This window comes from Rhipicephalus microplus, chromosome 5, assembly GCF_043290135.1.
Source record: "Rhipicephalus microplus isolate Deutch F79 chromosome 5, USDA_Rmic, whole genome shotgun sequence".
In the NCBI taxonomy this organism is placed as follows: Eukaryota; Metazoa; Arthropoda; class Arachnida; order Ixodida; family Ixodidae; genus Rhipicephalus; species Rhipicephalus microplus.
Genome location: NC_134704.1, coordinates 72,608,326 through 72,631,842, shown reverse-complemented (window position 1 = coordinate 72,631,842; position 23,517 = coordinate 72,608,326). Strand labels below are relative to the sequence as shown.

Below are 23,517 nucleotides of genomic sequence, written 5' to 3'. Positions count from 1 at the left end.
TCCTTTATTACCACAGATGTCTATCAATCCCTGCAGATCTTTCTTGTTGTCGGCTATTAAACTAGCTGCAAGTGACGCCAGCGCCGCCTCGCGTGGGGCGCGGCATGTTTGCTGCAGCTAACGATAGATGGAGCGCAGGCCGATTTCGCTAGTAAGGAAAAATCAGTTGTCATGATTTTTAATGATAATGAAGATAGTGAGCTTAGGATACAGGAGGTCACGCTAGAGATGACGGATAAATACAAATATCTGGGCGTATGGATAAGCAATGGGATCGAGTACCTAAGGGAACACGAAATATACGTAACGACTATAGGCAACAGGAACGCAGCGGCGATGATAAGAAACCAAAAAGAACCATCTGTTAAGAAGGTGAAGGAAACGGAGACCGCCATGTGGAGAATAGACAGGATTAAGAAGTCGGCACTAGAGATCCATCGAACTTTTAAGCAGGAAATTGCCAAGGAAAGGATCTATGAGAATTCTCGGAGTAGTTCTCTACTGTTTGAGGCCAGGACGGGAGTATTGTGAACCAAGACTTATAGGACCGAATACGAAGAAGTAGGCACGGTATGCAGTGCGTGTGGAGAGGAGGAGGAAATTGCCGAACACTTGGTCATTGAATGTTCTGTAAAGGGCTTCACATGATGGCGCAGAGTTTTTCAAAGCAATGGGGCAGCGAGAACAAAATATACTTTAAGCGGGTAGAAATGACTAGGGGGAGGTTATCTGATTGGCGGCTACAATCAATGCACGAGTGAAAATTAAATCCTTCACTGCAAGTTCCAGTCCTTAAATTCACTATTTAAAGAAAAGAAGATACCGTAAAACTATAGTTTTTCGTTCACTAAGTAATACGGCTAGGAGGCGTTAGCCGCCGCCCTATCTAAAGGGTACAGCCATATCCACCCACCCATCCGTCCATCCTAGTAAATTTCCGTTTCACTTCCGTCTAACCAGCAGACAGAGGTCGCTTGAGTGATTAAAACTTTTTTGCACCAAGACGAGGGAACCGATGCGTAGGCATGGTCGTCGGCAGCAATTTTTCTTGGGGGGTGCAAAGTAGTGTTGCATCGCGGCTGAGGGAGGGGGAAAGCGCTGCTGTAGCTTGAGTGAGTGCTGGTGAGACTTGAGGGGGGAAAGTACCCCTTTTGCACCCCCCTGCCGACGTCCATGTGCGCAGGTAGGCTGATTACGCTAGAGGGAGTCGACCGGTATCCCTCGGGTGCTGCGCGATCTATTGCTACCAGCTGTCGCTAAGGCTTGGGCTATCTAATCTTGGTGAAGGGTGGGAACCATCGGATTACTCAGGCACTCCTTGGTGTGTAGTACGGCATTCTTTAGCTTGTTCGAGCTCATAGGTCAGCAGAACATGAGGAGCTCGCGCAGACTCACTCGTGAAATATGTTTTGCGCTTTGGACTCACTCGGACTCAGACTCGGCAAAATGTTCTTCAACCGAACTCGCTCGGACTCGCTGCTCTATCTGAGTCCGAGCGAGTCGACTCATGACTGAGTTCGCCGATCTATGTTCGAGGTATACCACTTGTGCAGGAGGCTTAGGCCCGCATTCACAAACCAACCTCGGCCTTACCTCACGTTTTCCTCAAGTTCCCGTACTCTCTACGGGAGCTATGAGGGCACAGAAATGGTAACAGGGTAGACGATGACAACAAGATTGGTTCATGCATACGGGCCTATACTTTGTTCATCAAGCGCAATAAAGGCTTAACATCGATAAGGGAAACTCGAGGTAAGGTTGACGTTGGTTTGCGAATACGGGCCTTGGGTGTCTGCACGTGCTTGCGGAGACACCCAAGCCTCCCCCTACCGTGTCTGTATTCGCTGCCACCCGAGAATCTCGGACGAACATACCTTCGCCGCTACACCCGACTCATGCACCTCTCTCTACATGAACCTCGTGCAGAGACAACGGGTGCGCGTGATCCCGGTGTCGACGGTGTACTACGAGTGGCGCTCGCACGTGGGCACCTTCAGCGTGTTTGGCCACGAGAAGAAAGCGTACGCGCCGGACTACCCGCAGACCTGCTGCTGCGGGTGCACCATCCTCTGAACGGCGCCCAGCGGACGACTGCGCCACGTCTTCTGTGAACAGCCGTGCACCACGCATTCTTGCATGTCCGCAACTGGTGGAGGTCGTGTGGACTTGTTCATGCGGACTCCGTTGCTTTGTTCTGAGGGGGCGGGCATCGCTCTACTGGCTGATCCAGCGCTGACGCGCGTCTGCGACGTGTGATGCTGATGGAGAAAAGCATGCCAGATTCAGGCGAGCCGCACCCTAAGACTGAAGCCGGAGCACGCCATGATTGAACGGGAAAAAAACAACGTCACGTGATCACCTCGGCAAACCGATGTTACAAAGCCCAGGGTAATTTAAGCAGACAGCCACTGGAAAGGCAGCGGTCGCATGAATGACTGTTAAACCGTGGGACGTGGGCTATAGCGATTCACCGAGTGCAGTGTGTGTATATATACCGTACTAAAAGTACTTCTAGTTCGCTTCGCAATGCGCGGCCCCATATTGCGGCCCATAGTCATCGCGTTACTGTACATTTCTTTCTTCTTAATTTTTTGTTGTTGTTGCGTTGAAGAGCGATTCCGTGATCAAATGACACCGCTATGAAGTTGTCAGGTATGCTTTAACTGAACTTCCCACCAATCAAGTATTTAAATATTTTGTTTGCGGACCAGCCACGGAAACATGTGATATGGTGTCTGCTTTTAGAAGTTTCTCCGAGTACAGTCTTTTCGATCTGTTTGATAAATTTTTGTTTTCTTTATTAATTTAGAGCAGTAAACCTCACTTAGAGAAGGGAAGCCATTCGCGCTTGAGAAAATATCTCAAACATCCCATGCGAGCCTGTCTTTTTTTTTTCTTTATCAAAGTGTTCTTGCACTGAGTGGGATCCCTCGAAACGTTTTCTTTTTTTTTTTTTTCATATTTTGTATTCTATTTTTGGTGTGTATATAGTAGCAATGTCGCGCTGTGCGATAATATACATATACAAACTAATGGTTGTGGACGCGATCGGAATATACGAATAGACACGCGAAATAAGCGCCCCTGTCGCAGCTTCGGCATGCGCCGCTGTTCATCGCGGCAACGCACTCCGCAGGTTCCGCGAAAACGTACTCGGCGCTTCATCGTCATTCCTCCCTGGGGACATTTCCCTAGCACCGCGTCATCGAAGGTCACAAACCCGTCGAACCGTTCGCCTCTAGAGATACGCGCGGGCGGTTTTAACAAGCGAACATGGCGGCGTCGTTCAAGCGTGCGTGCCGCTCGCGCCCGCACGAACTTCCTGACCGCGTTAGTGTCCTTCCGTGGCTTCTCGCGCGAATGCCCGCCCGAGAAACAAACGCAGCGTGTCCTGCGGCGCCTCCCTGCACCGCCGAGCGGGCCCGATAAAGCGCGAAATGTTCGCTTCTTTAGCGCTTCGTTTTGTCGCAAGTCGAGCGCCCAATGGCAGCCATTTGCCGTCGAATCCACCCGCAGCGCCACCTGCAGCTTATTGTTTGATCTGGTCCGAGTACCCTTTTTGCTCGCGTCTTCGCAAGAACGACTGCGCTGTGCGATAACAAAATCCCCTTCACCGGTGCTGGATATTGACGTTGAACAACGATTCTACGGAAATAAGTATCTCTGAATCGCAGCAGCGCACGCCCATGAACAAACGTGTCTGATTGTTCTCCTAGCACTCCGCTTGCCTCTCTGTATTCCTCCATTCTTGTGCATGCTCGTGCGGTGCAAGGCCTGAGCGTGAAACGGTCTTAGGCGCGCAGAACAAGGAAACTCCGCCTTGTCAAATTTCACGATGGCGGCATTTTAAGCCAATCAGGATTGACCAATGGCGGAACTAAACAACATGGCCGAATTCGACAATGGCGATTAGCGCCCCAGCGTGCCACGGTGTTACGGGCGGATGTTCGGCACGTGCCACGAACAAAGCTTGCGCGCGATTACGGCCAGCGAAGGCGGTTCGTGGGCGAGGAGGCGCCGATGTCGCGCGTGGCGTAATTTTCGGCACGTTGCACCACCTTTCAGTCGCGAGGGGGCGCCGCGTGTTTCTCCACGTGGTACCTACGCGCGGCGTGCATCGTAGAACATGACTGACCAGGCATTCATCGGTGGTGTTCGCGGTAGATTTCTTGACGCCACAGAGTCGCCTCCCGCACTGCGATAAAGTTGTGAATGCACTTAAGCTATTCTACTAGTTGACCTGCGATGACGCTACAGAAGCGCGTGTTCTGGGAAAAGGCTTAAAGATCTTGCAGCCGCTCGTTCGGAGACACGGTTTCTTGGATGTATAAGCTTGTACATCTGTCGAAGCCTGATCTCAGTATCGATACGTTCACCGTGTACTACATATAGACCTGTACTCTGTCTCGGTAGTTTCCTCTAGCGCTGCGAGACGTGCCACCTCATTTCCACCAATGAGGCAATATATGGACACACAATACACCACTTTCCTGAGCGTGTGGCCTGTGTGTCGCGAATACTTTTCTTGTGCGTGACACTTATCGCATGCCTGTGCATTGTGTTGCTCCGCTCCTACAGACTTTGAGTGGATGTGGCTAAGCTTCCCAAGGTATGGTTAAAGAAAAAAAAAGGAAAAATAGGAGGCACCCATGTGCTGAGGTGAGATGTGTCTAAGGAGCTTGAACTAGCTGTTCCTACACTTGAGCGAAGGAGCACCAGGCTTTGATGGGCAAGACTTAGTTTCAGGTGCAAGTACCAGTGCACAGCTGTCCTATCCCTGTCACATGTGATAATTAGGGCACACCCATTTTGCTCAGATTTCAGTGGCAAAGTAATTGTGGCGTGGCTGAACCGAACTTACAGCTACATGCTGCTGTCTGTGAGAGCACTGAAGGGAGCTATCCTGCAGAGTACAGGCAAGTTGAGAAGGAAGCAGTTGAAAGGTCAGAGGGCTACCACCTAGTGGATCCGTACATGTCATTGAGACATCTGTCATCATGGTGAAGCCAACGTGGCTCATTGTGTAAGTTGGCAGGTTTCTTACGAGTAGGTGATGCCCAGGGTACAATCAAATGGCCGTGCTGGATGTACACAGCTTCATAGCATACGGAAGGGAAAATAAAAAAGTGCATACAAACAATGCAGTAGGATGAGCAGTTCTTATATACATTAATAGGAGACCTTAACTGCAAAACCTAATCCCCAGTGTAGGGTAGCCAACCGGATGTCTTTCTGGTTAACCTCCCTGCCTTTTCCCTTTTGTTGCTTCCTCCTCCCCCTTAACTGCAAAACAGGCACGCAAGAAAAATGACATGTTAAACTTTGTCGATGGCTGTAGCACCTATGGGCCGTGGCTGACTCGCACAGCAGCGCTGCAGGCAGATATTGGTAAAGTGATTTGCCATGCCAATTTCTGCATTGACTGCACCTCAGATCAACAAATAAATGGCCTATGGAGTCGCTGTGCACAAAGACAGACATGTTCTTTATAAAACAGATTTACATGTTAACCACGTAAGTGCTTTCTTTCAATCACCTGATGTGAACTCAGCCTGTTTCTTTATGGCTCATTTCCAAATGCCCCTCTTTTTAAAAACATTTAAGAATCAATTAACGTGATGCTCATTTTTCCTCTTTACGAAACACTATATATTTGTCATTGCTACAAAAAATGCAGCTGGACACAAGGAGAAATATTTTTTTAGTGCTCCGATGTGAACGATTACATGAAGTGAAATGAAAAAATGCAGCCTAGGCACTGACAAAGTGATACCATGCATGGTGTAAAATACAAAGGGCACTGATACTGTCTAGTGATATATGTAGTAGGATACAAAACTGTGAATCAGAGTGTTCTGATGGTCAAGTTACCTTAAAAAAGGGAGTAGTGCCATGGGCTGAGCTTGTTCAAAGCAAAGTTTTCAATACCAAGACAAAGTCTTTAGTCACCAAGATTATGTCTTCAAACACTGAAAATGTCTAAGTAAAGGAAACATAGCTGAAAAGTACTCTCTGAGCAAGCTAAGCCCAATAAAAGTGCTTAAGAAGTTAATGAAACATTCTTTTGGTCTGCCTTCATTGGCAGTATTTACGACTTTCTGTATTCATGCGGGTAATTGTATAGTTGTTTGTGAACTTCGTTTATCAAGATTTCAAGTGTTTGTCTTGCAAGTGAGCCTGGTTGCTCAGTAGCCGCTTGATTTCGGAAACACTCAACATTTTGTTGCCGAGGCTAGCCTCCAAAGATGAGCTTGTACAATAGAGTAGTAGATTGTAAAGATGTTGTAATACATGCTGTGCGCTGAGCTCGTGTACATGATGCTCATCGCCCGGCAGCGTCTATGATGTGGAGGTGTGTCATTGCTGTACTGTACGCAGCATGTCGATGCACGCTGATTAAGTGTTGTGCTTGATACTATACGCGTCTTGTTTGTAATGCCAGAGTGGATTCAGTGTATGAGACAAGTACACGGGACAAAAAAAAAAACCTGCATGTCAGCATTGTTGTTAGAAGGAACTACACAATGTACGTTGCTCTAGACTGCACATCTCTCAGATACTCTCACCATGAATGTGTTTCAAACATTGTAAGCGTGTCACAGGTGTATGTGTGTGTACGTGAAATATCATCTGTAAAGACAGTTGTAGACGTACTGCTGAGAGGCTGTGTACAAAGTCGATGAAGAATAGCTAAAGCGATAAGAAAAATGACAGTGATGCAAACTGTTCCTTTCAAATTCGCATTGTTCACTCTCGTTTTTGGCCACATTTAATTCATACTCGCTCATACTGAACAGGCAGTGTGGCCTGCATGCAATGTTTGTGATGTTGGAGGTGTGCGCACAAACTAGATACAAATTGGAAGCAAGAATGCACACTACACGCTCCATGCCTCACCACGACATCCCTCATTCGTACCATTTCTGTGAAGTGATGTGAACACAAAGTGCAGAACATTAAAGCAGCTTGTTTTAACGTAACTTGCAGGAATCAAGACCTGCACTGTGCTAACAACGGCCCACCGGGACCAATTACTTGTGCTGTCTTAAATTATTGGCTGTGTGTCATGGTCACACAAACGTAACGAAACAAGTGTACTCTCGTTTCCTCCCCCAAAAAAAGCGCACGTCTCGGCGTGAAATGCTGGAGCGAGGTCCAATCAGTTGACAAATACTCGAGGTGGTATTAGTCTTATATACAACTTGTCTGCGGTTGAAACCAAGTCCCAAGCGTCTGCATTAAGATAATTGAAGCAGCGTATTTGCATGAATATAATTTTTACATTGCGTGTTTCAATTCTAATAAAACTATAGCTCATGTCAAAACAATACTTTGCTACAAGTGTAAAGCAGCTATCTTTCTTTTTATTTTTATGTTGCTTTCAAGTGCCAGTCATCTGAGCTGCTGAAGATAAGTAACATCAGGTCGTTTATGGCTTGTAACACGATTACCTTGTGCACATAGCGTACAACAGCAGCCCAAAGCAATGGCGCCATGTTAGTCTACACTGCCGACTAGTTTTCTGGGGTTTCGGATGCAGTGTTAACTTTTGTCATGACCACCATGTTAAATTTTCACTTCTGATGCATAGGAAAGTGAACTCTAGCAATATATTCATGCAAATACAACAGCACAAGTGGCTCACTCACTAAGTCAGGTGTTCAAGAAATTCTCAAATGCACTCTTTTGTGAACTGTCCTCCTTAAAACAGCTACTAATGGAGTCCTCATTACTGTTTGACAGGACAGCAGAGAGCGTAAGAATAAATGCACTCATTCAATATTCATAAAGCAGCAGGCATTCTACCCAAACATGTCAGGGATGCTTTCAGCTCCTGTATGCTAGTGACACTGGTGCAATAAAGAATGTAGACAAGGTAGTATCAGATGAAAATGTAAACTTACGTGCCCATAAGCCAGAAAGCGCTAAAATTTTATCACGAAATATAGCAAGAAACAAACTTTTCTGTGCATCATGCTCAAGGAATGCGTGATGAACACCTTTCAACATCGTTTACAAACTTCGCACACGTCAATGCCTTGCACTACGTGCGAGTGTCATGCAGTTCCGATCACAAAACCGTCTAGAAATGTTTCAAGCTGTGCGTTGCTTACGCTCCGCTCGGGTGCAGCATCCCAAGCCAGCGCAGAAAATTGCAGAGATTTCATGTTTTCCACTAGCATGTCTTACCAAGACACCGTTAACTTAGCTGCTAAACGAAGTGAAGCCAAGTGCGTGCACCATCGGCTTTACAGCAGAGACGCATGTTTCATATATATATTATATTTGTTCTGTATATCATATATTTGTTCTGTTCCAGTGCACAACTGTTGCCACGATGCACTAGTGTGGAAAGTGCTAGCATATACACAACTGACCAGAGCAGAATGTAAATGCTCAGCTATATCTCTATATTAAAGTAAGTTCTGGGGTGCTTTCCTTCAGCACTGCAGTTTTGCTAACTATGAAGTGATGGCAAAAGCAGGAGCCATACTGGATAAATGAAAAGCAGTGCCCTGGCAGTTTTCTCACAACATTAACTTGCAGCCAGCATTCGTGATTCCTATTTGAGATCCTGTTTTTGGCCACAAGCCAGCTTTTGTATGCCAAACTCTGATCACTGTGGTTGTACTTAATGCTACCCACCAGAAGTAATACTTATGGAAGCTTCCGAAATTTATACCTGGGGAATACTGCTGTGGCAGAAGCCACATATTTTCTTTAAGCTAATACTGAAACGCCAAAAGCAATAGTTGCCAAAAGTCATGCGATTGCTGAATCTGCATCCTAGATGCAAAATACGAACCCATGAACTCTCGTTGCCACAACTGTTGTGCAGGCGGCACAAAATATGCTTGATGTATGTGTGTACGTCGTATCACTTGACCTGACCACTGCCAGATGGGACATAACTAGTCTACAGGGGTTAGTTGAAATTGATACAGGCATAAAAAAAATGTGAATTATTTTGGACAAGTTTTCGTGGGTTGCTAAACATCATGGCCTATCATACCAAAGGCATAGCAGCTTTTGCAAGTAAGCAGAAGGAAAGGCACTGCAGAATGTCTAGACATTTAGACACCCCATCCTAATGAAAGGTATAGAAAATCGTTCTATGTTAAGGATTACATCTCACTAGTGTTCGAGCCTTTACGGAAGCTTAAGCTTGGCGTGAAGCACTGAAGACAGTTTTATGGGGTTTATCAAAGCCTGCTCGAGTCATCATATCTTTTCTTTATAATCTACAGCATATCTATTAAAGGGGCCCTGCAGCACTTTTTGAGTGTAGTCAGCAAATGCTGTTCATCAGTACTCAAAATTTCTAAAAACAAGCAAGCCAAATATTAGAAAGCAGCGCGTGGCTTGGAATTTTCAAAGTCATCTAGAAACTTCTCCCTCTTCTCTCTACATAGTATGATGCTGTATACTCAAATCATTGCGCCATAATCTCAAAGCTCATGACTGTTCGCTAACTTGAGCATCGCCAGCTGCATAGCTACTATGGCCGCCACCACGCACCCGTGGTCATACAGAGAGTAAGCCACGCATTCGAGGAAAAGAAGAAAAGGGCTCAAGTTTATGACGCCTGCTGATGGAGAGATGAATCTTACCCCCTTCACAGCCTCTTCTCTGCATAGCTTCCAGCACACTTGCTTGTAAATGGAGGGAAAGCACTTAAAGTGTGCGACAAATTCCTGCAACTTCGGTCATGTTGTTTGATGGATTCTAAAATTTGTTGCGGCATGCGATTTGTGAAACGTCATGCGCTAATAGTGAGACCATTCCATTATAACTCGGGAATGTGTTGCTGGGGCCCTTTAAGGAAGTGGGGCAGCCATTCTTGTACAGTGGTATAAAAATTCAGAAAGAAGTTTTAGCAAAGCCATCTTTGCCCCAGTAAGGAATTTTTACTTTCAAGGAGTGTCGCAAGACCAGGCTGTTGGCAAGTGACCTGTGACAGGAACAGAACAAGCCCCTAGAACTTTCGAAGGGAGAATTTGCATATATACTGCAGCTTCACAGTGTCACTTTCCAATATTGGCACACATCCAAGTTGTGGCAACATTTTGAATATTAGTGGAGTGTTCCCCCTATGAGTGGACAGCTCTGTACATCAGTGCTGCTTACGAAACGTTGCACTTGGTTCGGTGCTTGCAGTGATACCATACTGAATGTTAACCTATCAGTCCTCTCAGCTGTACCACCGATTACTCGGCAATATACATGCACTCCATGCCATCATGTTTTCTTTTTGTAACTTTGCTTTGTTGCAGATTCAATGGAAACATTGTTTTGTTCACTTGGTGCGTGTGTATTTTGTGTATGTCCTATCAAAAGCTGTTGCAAGTGTCAGTAAATTTTATTTAACTCTTATAATGCTGTCTGTCTCTAGCACACAAAATCTGCAGCTACCATGTCTGGCTCTGCCACAATGTGAAAGTTTTGTCTAGATTTTCACCTGGCTGCATTACAAGATGACATATATAAGCACTTGCTGATGAAAAATATGCCACATACACCTAAGTGGACTGCTAATGACTGTATTTTGCTCCAGATTGTTGATGTTAACAACATGATAACCTTCTAGATTTTTCTATGATTATTGTCATGAATTATCAAAGAAAACATTTTCAGTAACTCCGAGTAATTGGCTTGTTGCTACTGAAACATGGCGAAATGGTGCATAGGACGTCACTATTAAAAATATACCAACAAGCCGAGACTGGCCACTCGGCAATGATCTGAAAGTGCAATTAACATGCTTGTATTCACACGCTGGCATGGATCGCCAAGTCAGTTGGCAATGATCATAACATTGCTCATTACCGATGTATAATGCCACACACAATGACACGTCTGAGCTGCTCGCACTGAGATTCTCTGCAGCTAGGCCTTATCGTGAACGGAATCGGCAATTCATAACATTGCGATCCCAGCATAAATGGCACATGTGCGAGCACAAGTACAAACTTTCGTTTTGAGAGACCGATGCACCTCTCGCCACTTTAGCAGGTACTATTATTTGACCTATTGTGAAATTGACACCACAGCATCAATGCACTGCTTGTGAATTGTGCTGTTCGTAATTAAAAAAAAATGCAGTTAAAGAAACGCGCGGCCAATTCCATTGTACGACCCCACCAAGGAACGAAAAAATGTGGACCACCAATTCTTCATTTGCCAAAACCTTTAAGTGGAGGTTGGAGGGAGTCCTTCCCGTAGTCTAGTTGGAGCACGGCATCATGGAAGCTCCATTTGGAAGAACCCTACGCAATGCCAAGACACTGTATACGAGCGAAGCAGACCAGAGAACAGAAACTTTGCAAGTAATATGCTTGATAGGTAGTGTGGTCAAGCAAGCCAACAGGACAGACTGTATCTATGCCAGTTGCCAGGAGTGTTAAATGAGCAGACAGAGGACGTGGTCGGAGAGGAAGGACCCGCAGTGGCAGAAGCATGCACACACCATCAAACATTAGTCACTTTAGGACAGACCAGTACTTTGCTTCCATGTGGAGAATTAAAAGCAGTTCTGAACCTTTCTTCACATGCAGCAAAAGTTTGCAGAACAAAAAAAATGGGGTTTAGCATACACATACTGAACAGAATGTTATGGCAGACAACATAGCAGGGGGCTCAATAATAAAGGGGCCATGACACCGTTGGTGAATTGCAATTTTCAGTGGAAAAAATAAGTAGAGGGTTCACTGTGCTGGTAAATATATGAAAAAAAAAAAAACGGACTGTAAAAGAATATTTGTTTTGCAAATTGAGCCGCAGAAGTCACCGGCTACAAACCTTTGCAGGCGACCGTCACATTGCCATGGTGCGTGTTCATGGAGTAGTCGTATTTTACCCAAGCTTCAGTTGCTGCGATTTGTTCCATTTTCAACGCTAAGCTGAAGAAAGATGAAATTTCACCGCTGTAAGCACAGCTGACCATGAAACAATATCGTTGGCAGGAGTACAAACCCTCACAAAAGACGCAGCTTGTTACGTCGTGGCTCGCAAGTGCACCAGCGTTGTCAGACTACCTGGCTGCTCGCGCGTTTATAACAATATTTATTATAATTAAGGCTAGAGCGAATATTCTAGCACTTAGAATATTAGAAAATTACAGTATTAAAATTTAAATTACCAGAAATTTCAAAGTACGTATTCAAAACAAATGAATAGGTACGTAATTATCCACATGTAGCCCCCTCCCCCTTCCTCCCCTCCCACTGCAAAGGTGGTTTCATTGCAGTGCAAGGGGTGCTATATTGTGAATGCATAAATTCGAGAGATAGCCACACTGTCAGGCAGCCCCACGTCAAAGTTGAATTATATTTTTGCCCGCACACAGATTCTCAATTTTTAGCTTTGGTTGTTACGCCTACTTATATGCTCCAAGTATAACAAATTGCAAAACCCTAATGTATTTTACATGTTATCATTGGCGTTTTACTGAAGGTTAAATCCTGCTGCTATACAAAGTTGCTTTCACTTCCTTTGAACCAAAAAGAATGACGTTTGTACATGCCTTGTTTCAATTAAAAAAAACTGTCCAGGTTGGCTGGGTGATGACAAATATAATCATTTTCCTCTGTCATATCTGATATACTACTTGAAATCGATTAGAAACTATTTGGCCAAGTCACTATTAGCTTGAAATCTGAAATTTACTCTAAAATTTACTGCTTGTTTGTGCACATACAAAGATTAACTCGCGTACTACTGATAGAAAATTGGGTGTCGTGGCCCCTTTCATTTTTACCACTTCGGTGTTACCTTAAATGCACACCAATATGTAAATATGCAAGTGTTATCACATTTGGCATGCTGTAACAAGAATGGCTTCATTAGAAAAAAAAAAACAGTGCACTAAGGCACATTATGTAAATATGCAAGTGTTATCACATTTGGCATGCTGTAACCAGAATGGCTTCATTAGAAAAAAAAAAAAAAACAGTGCACTAAGGCACATTTCACCTATAACTTTTGGTAGCACATGCACAAAAATATTTTGCACGTTAACTGCATGCACAGCACATTACCTAGTTATAACTGAGCTCTACACACAAAAAGAGTACTAGGATTCATTGACAGAAAGGCATGTAGGTGCCACTGGATCCCTTTATTTTTTGTATAAAAAAAAGGAGACGGAAAGACAGACATGATGAAACAACATGAATGCGTGCATGTACAGAAGTCCTATGACTGAAGCTTTGCCTTCGCACTGTAGGCAAAGTACCACAGTAGTGCAGCAACCAACACAGCCACAAATTCACTCTGGACCCATGGGCCACGGTAGGTACCCTGGATTAAAAGAAAATGAACGTATACAACTTTCAGCAAACACAACACCGCACATTGCATACCTAGCAAGTTAAAGGCCAATTGCAGTTATTAAAACGTAGACTCATGCAAAGAAGCGAACCAAACTGCAGAGGGAGAGCGATCTGGCTTTGTGGCACTGCGGCACAGTAACAACAACTGTCGCAGTTAACGGCGTAATATCACGATATGACTGAGGAACACTGTATTGACAGCTCTCATAACCAGGGTCCATGTCTTTGGATAAATCCGAAAAAAAAAGGACAGATAAACATTTGCCACTACTTTTTGACAATCCTGATTTATCTGTTAAGCTCCGATTTTAAAAGGGCATTTTCAAAACTGAGAAGCATCATCCAAAGGTGTGCACCTCCATTAACGGTAGCAACCTCGAAAAGTATGCTTGCCTTTATTACAACAAGCTTTAGGGCTGTAATACGATTAAGCGCAGGTGTTTTGCATTGAAGTATTTGTACTTGTATGTATGCGTGTTCAAACCTTCCAGGCATTTAATATGCACTTAGTGTGTTGGGATGTTTTCATACTCATATTTCATTAAGATAGCAGTTCTGAGAAAAATACGAATGATAGGTCATTCATTTTTCATTAAGAAAAATGAGGGAGGCTAGGCAAAAAATGTGGCATTGCATATCAACAGTCTTATTAAGAGGTTAAATGAGCAGGAAGTGAGAAAGACACCGAAAGGATGGAGAAACACAACAATCAACAATAACAAAAAGCATTTCCCTTAGAAATAATATAAATAAGAACCCATTGCAGCAACTTACAATGAAAAAATAAGTACCTAATTTTGAAGATTAGTGAGAAATGAACTCTAATAAACACAGCATTTTTCCAACAACAAACTCGGAAAAACACCCTCTGAATTTCAAGGAAATAAACTCCGAAAACACAGAGCCCTCCACCTAACCTACAGTCGGCCTGATGTAATCATGTTTTAAGTGTGACATCTAAACTGATGGCAGTTTTAAGTTACGCAAAGATTCAGCACGAGCCTGGCGAGATTAATCTGCAATAGGTCTGTGCTTGAAGGAAACAATCAAAATATGTTGCAAGACCATGGCTGAAATGGAAAGACTCAATTATACTAACAGAATCAATCGTTCCTTTTTTTTCTATTTGAACAACATACATTCACGAATACATCGAAATATCGGTTATACCGAAGTAAATTAAAAATAGTCTTGCAATAGACAGTGTTAGGAGTAACCTTTATAATAGATTTTCGGATATAAGGTACTTGTTTTCAAGTAAGATGCAACATTTTTATAATAAAGCTTGAGTGTATGAGCCACTCAGATTGCTGTAGATAGTCTGCTGTTTAGGTGCATTATAATCTGGCTAAAATTTACCATAATTACTCGCATAATCCTCGCACTTATTGTGGCAAAAAACCGATCCAAAGTTGGGGGGTGCGAGAATTACGCGGGGAAAACTTTCCACGAAGACGTACAGAGCAAGAAAGAAAACGAAGCGGCCGCAAATCGGGATTCTCACACCAGCAACTGGCAGCAAGCTTTAAGAAGTACCAATTAAAACTTACCTCAACAATAAAAGCACAGGTTCAACACAAGGCAAGATTTATTTGAGACACAAAAAGTGCAAGCAAATAGTGGAGAAATATATACCATTTGCAAAGCTTGTGGGTGTTGCGAGCGTAGTGTTCGTTGCGCAACAGGAGCCCTCAAAAGGTAAGCGTAAGACGTCAGTATTGGGCTCATGGCTATTTAACAGAATCGTCCGCAGTTTCCTTCTGAAGAAATAAAGTTTACCATCAATTCCAGTTTTAGGCACGTCCAACGCGTCTTGGTGGCTTTCAGCTGCCGTCACCAGTCGCGAACACAAAACTCGTCGACTCCTAAGGGCCTACCGGCAGCCCTGTTGCCGTTGTTTAGTGCATGATCAATCACTTTCAACTTGAAAGCAGCCGTGTAGCTGCAGTATCGCCCCATAACGTGACAAGATTACTGACACGACATACAAAACACGCCGCAACGCGCAGTTTCCACTGTGGCTTGGCTTGCATTGGATTGAATCTCCGTGCAATAATAGTACGCTTGATGCTTAAGAGATGGCACCAGATGGCACGTGCTATGATCAGTGGCTGGAACGAGCAGACATTATTGCGGCAGTTTTCGGGGGAGCAATAATTACTCGAGGAAAAAAAAGAAATCTTATTTTTGTTGGTTGATGTGGGGGGTGCAAGAATTACGCGAGTAAATACGGTACAGTCTGTGTATTATTAGACCCACGTTTAAACCCAAGAAAAAAATGCTAGCTCCACCCACAAAGCCACAGCATTCTTGCGAGGTGAACAATACCCCTATTTTACCTATGACTTCACACAACTGTGAGTCTCAAAATACATAAAGCAGCATTTATTTTAATATGACAAAATTATCCATAAACTTAAGCACCACCAGGAAAAGTTGTTGCCGAGTATACCTAAAACGTCAAGTTTAGCCCTGTAACACTAGAGACCCTGATAAAATTTACCAGGATGCTGAAGTTTTTTTTGTTGTTGATGCTGCTGCTGGCTCAGCCGGTGAAAGGCTGAAAAATGTCATGCATTTACGATGACACGAGCTGTGCCCCGTGCGAAAGGTCGCGATGCGTGCTACGGCTGTTCGCTGCACGCCGCTCAAAGTGGCTCAAATACTGCGAGTGCAAGTTTCTGTAAACAAACCAGCTTTACACGCATGCATCTATAGAGGAAAGTCCACTACATTATATAACAGTGAACACCTTCCACAAAAATGCTTCGGTATATCCGAAAATTCATTATAAACATATATTTGTAACACTGTACCAATGACAGAGCCATTCTTATTCTTAACTTACTTCGTTATAACCGATAATTTGTTAGATTCAGATTCGTTGTATTGAGGTTTGAGTGTACCCGAAACACCTAAAGTATGCTTGATGTCACAAAAATGAGCAAGAGCCACTGGATGGAGCATTTATTCAAATTCTCACTGGGAGGGACAGCAATGTCTGCGGATGAAGCTGGCATTCTTACTTTATAAACTAAAACCAGTTGAATTGGATACCTGCGTGAAGACACTGTGCATGCACTGCAAAGTACGAATGTGAAACGCCGCAACACAGGCTCGATCGACGGGGCCTCACCTTTTCGTCAGTGCACAATTGCTATTGCGCTAAGTTGCCACTGTTTGCAGTATGTACAGCAAGTACGACTGTTGATGCTGCACACTGTGAAACTCCGATAAAAAGTGTTTCACAGCGGCTTCCATATTATAATTCCACAAACGCAGTGTGACAGGTAAGCTTTCTTTTGCTTATAAAAAAAGCAGCCGCTACAAAAATTATTTCTCCGCCTCTTTAATGAGTAGTTTCATCTGCATTTTTTCCCAACAGTTCATGCAATGCAAATGCTTAGTCACAAGAACATTATAAATAACTGATTGCTCATGGGTGTTTTCACACTACATTTGTAAATGCAACGCACTAGATAAGTGAACCAGTATCCTTATTAGGAACTGTAAAATGATAATAATTTGTCAGATTTAACGTCACGATATGATTGCGAGAGGTGCCAAAGTGGAGGGCTCAGAAAATTTCGCCCAACTGTGGTTCTTTAATGTGCCCTTAATTCTAAGTACAAGCATTTTCTCCTCCATCTAAAATGCGGCTACCGCAGCCTGCATTCGATCTCGTGAACTGCGCGTGAGCAGTCAAGGACCACAAGCATTAGAAAACCTGGCGGGTTGCAAACAGTGGCATGCTATGGCAACCAAGCTCTCGCAGTCTATATCAAAAGTCTTGAAGTACTCACCGGATGGTGCACGTTGATCGTGAAAAGGGGGGTCACACCCTGGGCGCCTTCCCCCGAGCGCTGGGCCTGGAAGTAAAAAATGTGCCATCTCGTCTTGAAGGGACGCTCATGTTTTCAATCTTCAGTCCATAGTCCATTGCAAAAAAAAAAAAAAATGCTTTTTCTAAATAATTTCCACAAACTCCAGCTGTCTTGAAGCAGCCGACATCACTTTACCCCAGTAGATTTTCGAATTTCATTACATGGTGTCTACTGTCATTGACTGCGCTTGCCTTCTTACACATCCTACCCCACATCTGCACTCGCACATTACTACCGAATTACTCGATTATAGTGCAACCACAAATGTAAAACGAGAGGTGATTGCCAGGAGGAAAAAACAGTGTAACAGTATTCAATTGTAACCCGAGGGTCGCCTTTAGATAGCAAAAGTGTGGAAAAACTCTCGTTGCATTTGAGTAAAAATGGTAGATCTGCTAAGTGTATGTCACATGTCTCACCAAGCACATTCTTTTTTTTTTTTACACCAAAGAGAAATATAATTTTTTTCGTACCAATCAATTACATTTTCACAATAATATGAAAATCACCATGCTTGCCTCCAGAAAATGCAAAAGAAGCAGGGTAAAAAAAAAAGAGCACAGGTGGAAGGCTATTTTCAGGGTACCAAAACCAACCGCCATTATGTCATAAGACTTTGGCGGCACCTTTTAGTGCCGATTTAAGTAGGTCCTAATCTGACCATATGAAGTACATTGTCTTCTGAGGAGGCACTAGACTTAGCATATAAAGTTTCAGGACATTTTATTGAACCAATATCGCCAAAATACAAAAATACTTTGAAATAAGTTATGTTACAGGCAGAAATAATGGCATGCAATTTAAAAGGTACACTTCAACTTTCTCTTTATTAATACAGTAAAAGCTTTTGGATTACAATTTAACAGGACTGGAAAAAATTTCTGAACTAAAAGAATGTCAAATTATCAAATGAGGGAAGGAAATGCATTACTACACTTAAGTTTTATGATGAATACACAAATCCTGTACATATCTCGTATAAAGACAGCGTAAAAGCTGAGACTGTTGCGACCCACCAACTTCGTACTCGATGCGACCACGGCGCCAGACTCTTGGGTTTAATTAGCCCGAAAAGGGCACTTCGCGCCATCCTTAAAATGTACCGTCACCAACACGCGAACGTGACTTTTGCATAAGACACTTCTTGCTTTTTTAAATTTTTGCTCTTTTGCATCACACACTTCTGCGCTTTGTGCTTGGCTGGCTGCGAGGTTCGTGCACTGTGTTACAGCCAAATGTGATCCCACTAATGAGAGTTTGATGGCATTAAACAATGCGTATGCTGGACAGGACCAGAAAACATGTCCGAATGATCCGATTTTTTCAATAAATAAACATCGAATGAACGAGCCTTTACCACAGACCTACAATGGTAAAATTAGCAACAACAGAGTATTCAGAGTATTCAGATTATTATTGATCAGACTAAACTGATGCAGTGTCACTTTAATGCCCCTTTAATGTCAACTAGGAGAGCATGCATCCAAATTGCGTTTTAGTCCCGCCAATGTCTTTAAAAATCCTAATTTCCTGGAAATATTTTTTGTTATTTCACGAATCAATGTGCAGTCCTGACTGTTTTCTCACACTTTGTTAGCCAGCAAGTTTTTCGTTTCATACACTAGTCATGCCGATAGAATGCAATGATTGTAAATGTTTACTTATGATCCTTGTGACAAGCTGCACAACGTGACTTGCTAATGCCTTGCCCAACATAAGCAAAATCAGAGCGCCCGCTTTACCTTTCGGAGCGCTCCGTAGCCCTCTTCGTCATACACCCTAATCAGGTAGTCTCCGGAATGGGCCTTGTTCAGTTCTTCCGTCCAGCTGACTTGGTAATCGTTGCTCTCGACAGACTTCACCACTGGGACAATCTTGCCTTTCACGTCTGCATACAGGGGCACATTCTGAAATGCAACAAAGAAAAATATACGTTAACACTATCAGACATCAAAGAAAAAGAGTTTTCGCAAGGGTACGGCATCATATCAAAGACTGCTGCGGGAAATTGAGATAAAATTCAGTAAGCATATTTTGTTACAACAAACAGACAGGCAAGCTGCACTCATAGTGCACTTAATTAACTGCGGTATTCAATCAATAAACATTCTGAAAGCACGATGAATACAAAGACCACATTTACACTGGTATGCACTAAGTAGTTTTCACAATTAAAACAGGTGATACAATAATGATTGTTGTTAAATGTAATGATAAAGTCAATGATGCAGCTCTGAGTTTCTTTCAGTGCACCTAACCTGGAAGTTGAGTACGGCCACACGGCTTGTTAATGAACTACAAGGCATGGTTAAACACAACTTCCTATTACTCAATTACATCAGGGAACATGCTGCTGCTGCCGTGAGGTATGGTGTAATGAAGATGTCTAATTTAACGAAAACTCATAATACAAAGGTTTTTGTCTTCAGCCACCATTATGCCTGTGGCCAGAAATCAAATCAACAAGCACTCACACGAGAATGCAATACCACAGCTACTGCGTAACCAAAACACCACTTCTGCAGCCACATTTAATAATGATAACTGTTCTATGTCCCAAAGACAGGATACTGCCATGTGAGTTTATTATTTCACTTTCGCTGTATTCAGCTTATACCAGCAGACTCTCAGCAATGCTCAGCGCAAACCACGACTTCTGTGTTAGAGAAACTTCACAATTGTAGTAGATCGTTTTGTTAAGATTGTATTCAAGACGGGAACACCTGAGTTTATTTTCAGAGTTTGACGTGACTGTCTACCTTCAGTCCGCCAACTCACATGCCTAAGCATCAAGAATCAGCATACAATAAACAGCCATCATCACAACCTTCGACAACACTTTGCAGAATACCAGCCCGGGGACAGAATTAAGACACCTATACGCCGACATGGACTAAGTGAAAAACTTCTTCAGCGATTCTTCAGTTCATATGACGTGCTTTATAGTCTAGGTGCTCTTGACTACGAGATTATCCTGGACAGCATCACAAACTCTCAATAGAGCTGGGGGCGACCTGAAGTCATCCATGCCGTGAGTCTCAAGCCATTTTATGCACGTTAGTGGACATGAAGACTGTAATTTTTGTTTTATTGTTGCACTTGCTTGCTTGCGCTTATTGTATTGTACTTTCTTGCTTTATGAACGTTCTGGCCGTGCTATCGCCGAAGACGCGTCAAGTACATGCCAGCGCGGCAACGTAAGCGTGGGGTTGCACGCTACGTCCCTAAATGTCAGAATCACGGTGTAAACAAAATACTTACGGTCAGAATAAACTTTCAGCGACACCTCACAGCCTCAGAGATTGTGAGCACAAACCTTTGAGGTTGTGACATGCCTCCAAGTACCATCGCATTTAGATTACAGAGGGCCCTGGCGGCATTTTATTTTTACTAATACATAGGCGTGGGCTACTGTTACTGTACCATGCTTACACGTGCCTGCCTCGTGCATTAGGCATACTATGAAAGGTGTACAAGGACCGAAAGAAGGCAAGGACGATCTTGGTGAAGAAGTCAGGCCTTCTAAAGTCAACATGCACGACTGTTGAGGTCGCACTTGTGCGGGCACGGTTGTAAACCTTCCAAATACATCCCCAACACCTCCGCAATAACAAATCATAACATAGGATTGTGGTTATGAATATTCGTAGCCTTGATATACAGTCTCAAAGCTCTTCTTTCTTTACTTTCAATGTAGTACTTCTGTGCCATGTGAAAAAGAACTAAAATTTGGAAGGGGCTACTGCTGTCACGGGTCACAATGCACCTGGTTCATTGAACGCGCGTACGGGTCGTGTATTTACAAGTGCTGATATGATTGCTGACGTCTATAAACTTAGCTGACAATCATTCAGTTTTTCCTGATGTATCTGCGGTCCTGAAAAACAAATGAAAACGTACGCCAGATTTCATTTTTAGCATGCTAATTTTTTTTAGTTTCTGGTTATATGAATTTTGGACGATACAAATATTTTTTTTAGTGATCTGATGAGATTAATATCACAAATATATCCATAGTGGTCAAGACAAAGATTTATACCAAAAAGCTAATCACACCTTTAGCAATAATTTCACTGTATAATCATTGAGATTTCACTGTATTGTTAGGGATTTCACTTTGCAAAACTGCAACACGATTACGACGAATGCTGTAGTGGATGACTCTTTGAAGTTTTACCATCAGGTGTTCCTTAACGAGCACATAAATCTAAGTACATGAGACCCTAGTGTCTCAGCTCTTTCGAAATGTGGCCACTGCAGCTGGGGTTCAATGGCGCAACCTCCAGGTCAGCAGTCGAAGTTATGCATTATCATGCTATTTATTGTGGCAACTGGAAACACTGTACTGCTTACAGCAGTAGCTATGGTACAAAATTTATTCCCAACACGACTGCCGACAGCATGACAACACCACAACATGAAGCCAGCGGTACCCCTTACCTGCACGTTTTCCTTGCACTTGATGTGGAACTGGGCGATGAATGCGATGTTTGCGAGCACGAGTCCATCAGTGGTTGTGTAAACCTTCGGCACCACCTCGGGGTTCTCGCAAACTTTACCTGCAAGGCACATCGCAACATGAACTTCATGAAGTGTGGCCATGTCAGTCATGATGGACTCACCACGGAGCATGAGGTTTCACACACCCACAACTAGGTGATGCAGAGGAACAAAAAGCGGTGTAGCAAGAACGAAAAAAAAACACAGTGCGATACTATTGTGACACTATATGCACACTGTGAGCCTTTGACAGGTACAACCAACTCTCACAAGGAATAGCTCTACCGGAATGTGGGTTCAGGTAAGTAAACTAGCAAGCACTTCAGCAAGTCCAGAAGTAAAACATGCTGAGAACATTTTTGGCTGCAGAACGCTTGTTCCATATTTCACACCAATAATAATTTGCTCGGGTTTAACGTCTCAAAACTATGACATGATTACGAGAGACGCTGTAGTGGTGGGCTCAGATAATTTTGACGAACTGGGGCTTTTTAACGTGCACATATACCCAAGTACACGGACCCCACGCATTTTCACCTCTATCAAAAATGCAGCCGTCACGGCAGGGATTCGATCCCACGACCTGCGAGTCGGCAGTTCAGCACTTTAACCAGGTGCTGGGGATTGGAAAATCCATGTAATCACCTTCGAAATGCCAAAAAGCGCTAGTTTGAGCACCATAACTCTGTAATACGGGGCACTTTCAAGTGGGACAAAACTTTCGATTGTAACCCGATTTTTAAGAACCGTGTTCTGCGTTGTCCGTAGCCTAACCTTGGTGACACTCATGCAGCTTCGCTCCAAGTGCGAACTTTTCCTTGCGACGAACGACCGAATGTGCCACCGAGAACCTGCATTCTATCCCTATAATCAGTGTGTGATCTAGCGTTGCTGTCATCTGTGGAAAGCTAGCCTGGACATAAAATTTGGCTGTTAACGCGAAGTCCGAATCATTTCGAAACTGTTCTATCTTTCGAACGGGCGGGCCCACGTTTTCTAAGGCGAATACAATTTTTTTCGGAACAATGAATTAGTAGAAACTGATGGTGGTCTGAAGGTAGTACGTGCGCGTCGGTTCGTGCAAAATATAGCGCGAACGCTGCTTACACGACAAGGTTACATTCTTCAGCGACTTCTGCGTGTCCCTTTAAAGACGTAAAAATGCCTGAATGTGGCCGGAGGCTGCTCGCAAAGCTCTCGATGCCTGAAGCAGTCTGGGAGGTGATAAACTTCACAACCGAAAGCTGCTGCAGATTCACTTGCTGTGCCGACAAAACTGTACACAAGCTGCGGCACGCTAGCAAACACGAATCGGCTGTTCGCTTAAGCACCGCTTACACCCAAGTTCAGCAAACTAATACGTAACCATGAGAAACGGACAGGATGTGCACATGAAGTGTTCGATGTTGCCCCGGCGAGTGGTGCTTGAACGACTTTCGGAATGCAGTTCAAGTAAACTAGTACCGTGCTACAGTTGAGCGGCTAAGCTCATTAGAGTTGCGACGTTAGAAAGTAGGAGCCAAGGTGAGGAAACGCCACTTACCATAGCTGAGCTCGAAAAACGCCAAGAGAATCGCGGCCACAACACACCTCAACGCTGCCATGTTGCTGAAGAGGGAGAGAACACGTGTAATGACGTGGTAGTGTACTCTCGAACGCATCCCTTCGAACAAAATCGTGTCTTAATCTAAAAAAAAAAACAATATTTTAACGTGCCATTAGCACTGACGCAGCAATGTTATGCTGTTAATTTATTTTATGACATACAACTACAATTTGAATTTAGTTTTGTGAAATGTAGT

At 43.6% G+C, this 23,517-nt stretch overlaps 2 protein-coding genes across 4 annotated transcripts in view; one reads left to right on the top strand and one right to left on the bottom strand.

Annotated features, from left to right (window-relative positions):
• The window catches only part of LOC119174420 (protein SSUH2 homolog), a 77,203-nt gene extending 66,826 nt beyond the window's left edge, over positions 1-10,377 (top strand). For all 3 annotated transcript variants that reach the window (XM_075895665.1, XM_037425312.2, XM_075895666.1), the window contains one exon: positions 1,927-10,377. In XM_075895665.1, the coding sequence (XP_075751780.1) occupies positions 1,927-2,073 (147 nt within the window). In that variant the 3' untranslated portion in view covers positions 2,074-10,377. The remainder of the gene's footprint in view (positions 1-1,926) is intronic.
• A 2,721-nt stretch (positions 10,378-13,098) lies between these two features.
• Tapdelta (Translocon-associated protein delta) lies at positions 13,099-23,411 on the bottom strand. Its single transcript, XM_037425313.2, has 5 exons — positions 23,259-23,411; positions 21,656-21,774; positions 18,958-19,122; positions 17,135-17,200; positions 13,099-13,299 (listed from the first exon to the last, which is right to left on the bottom strand). The coding sequence occupies exons 1-5, from the start codon at positions 23,374-23,376 to the stop codon at positions 13,195-13,197; spliced, it is 573 nt and encodes a 190-aa protein (XP_037281210.2). The 5' UTR covers positions 23,377-23,411; the 3' UTR covers positions 13,099-13,194.
• Between the last annotated feature and the right edge of the window lie 106 nt (positions 23,412-23,517).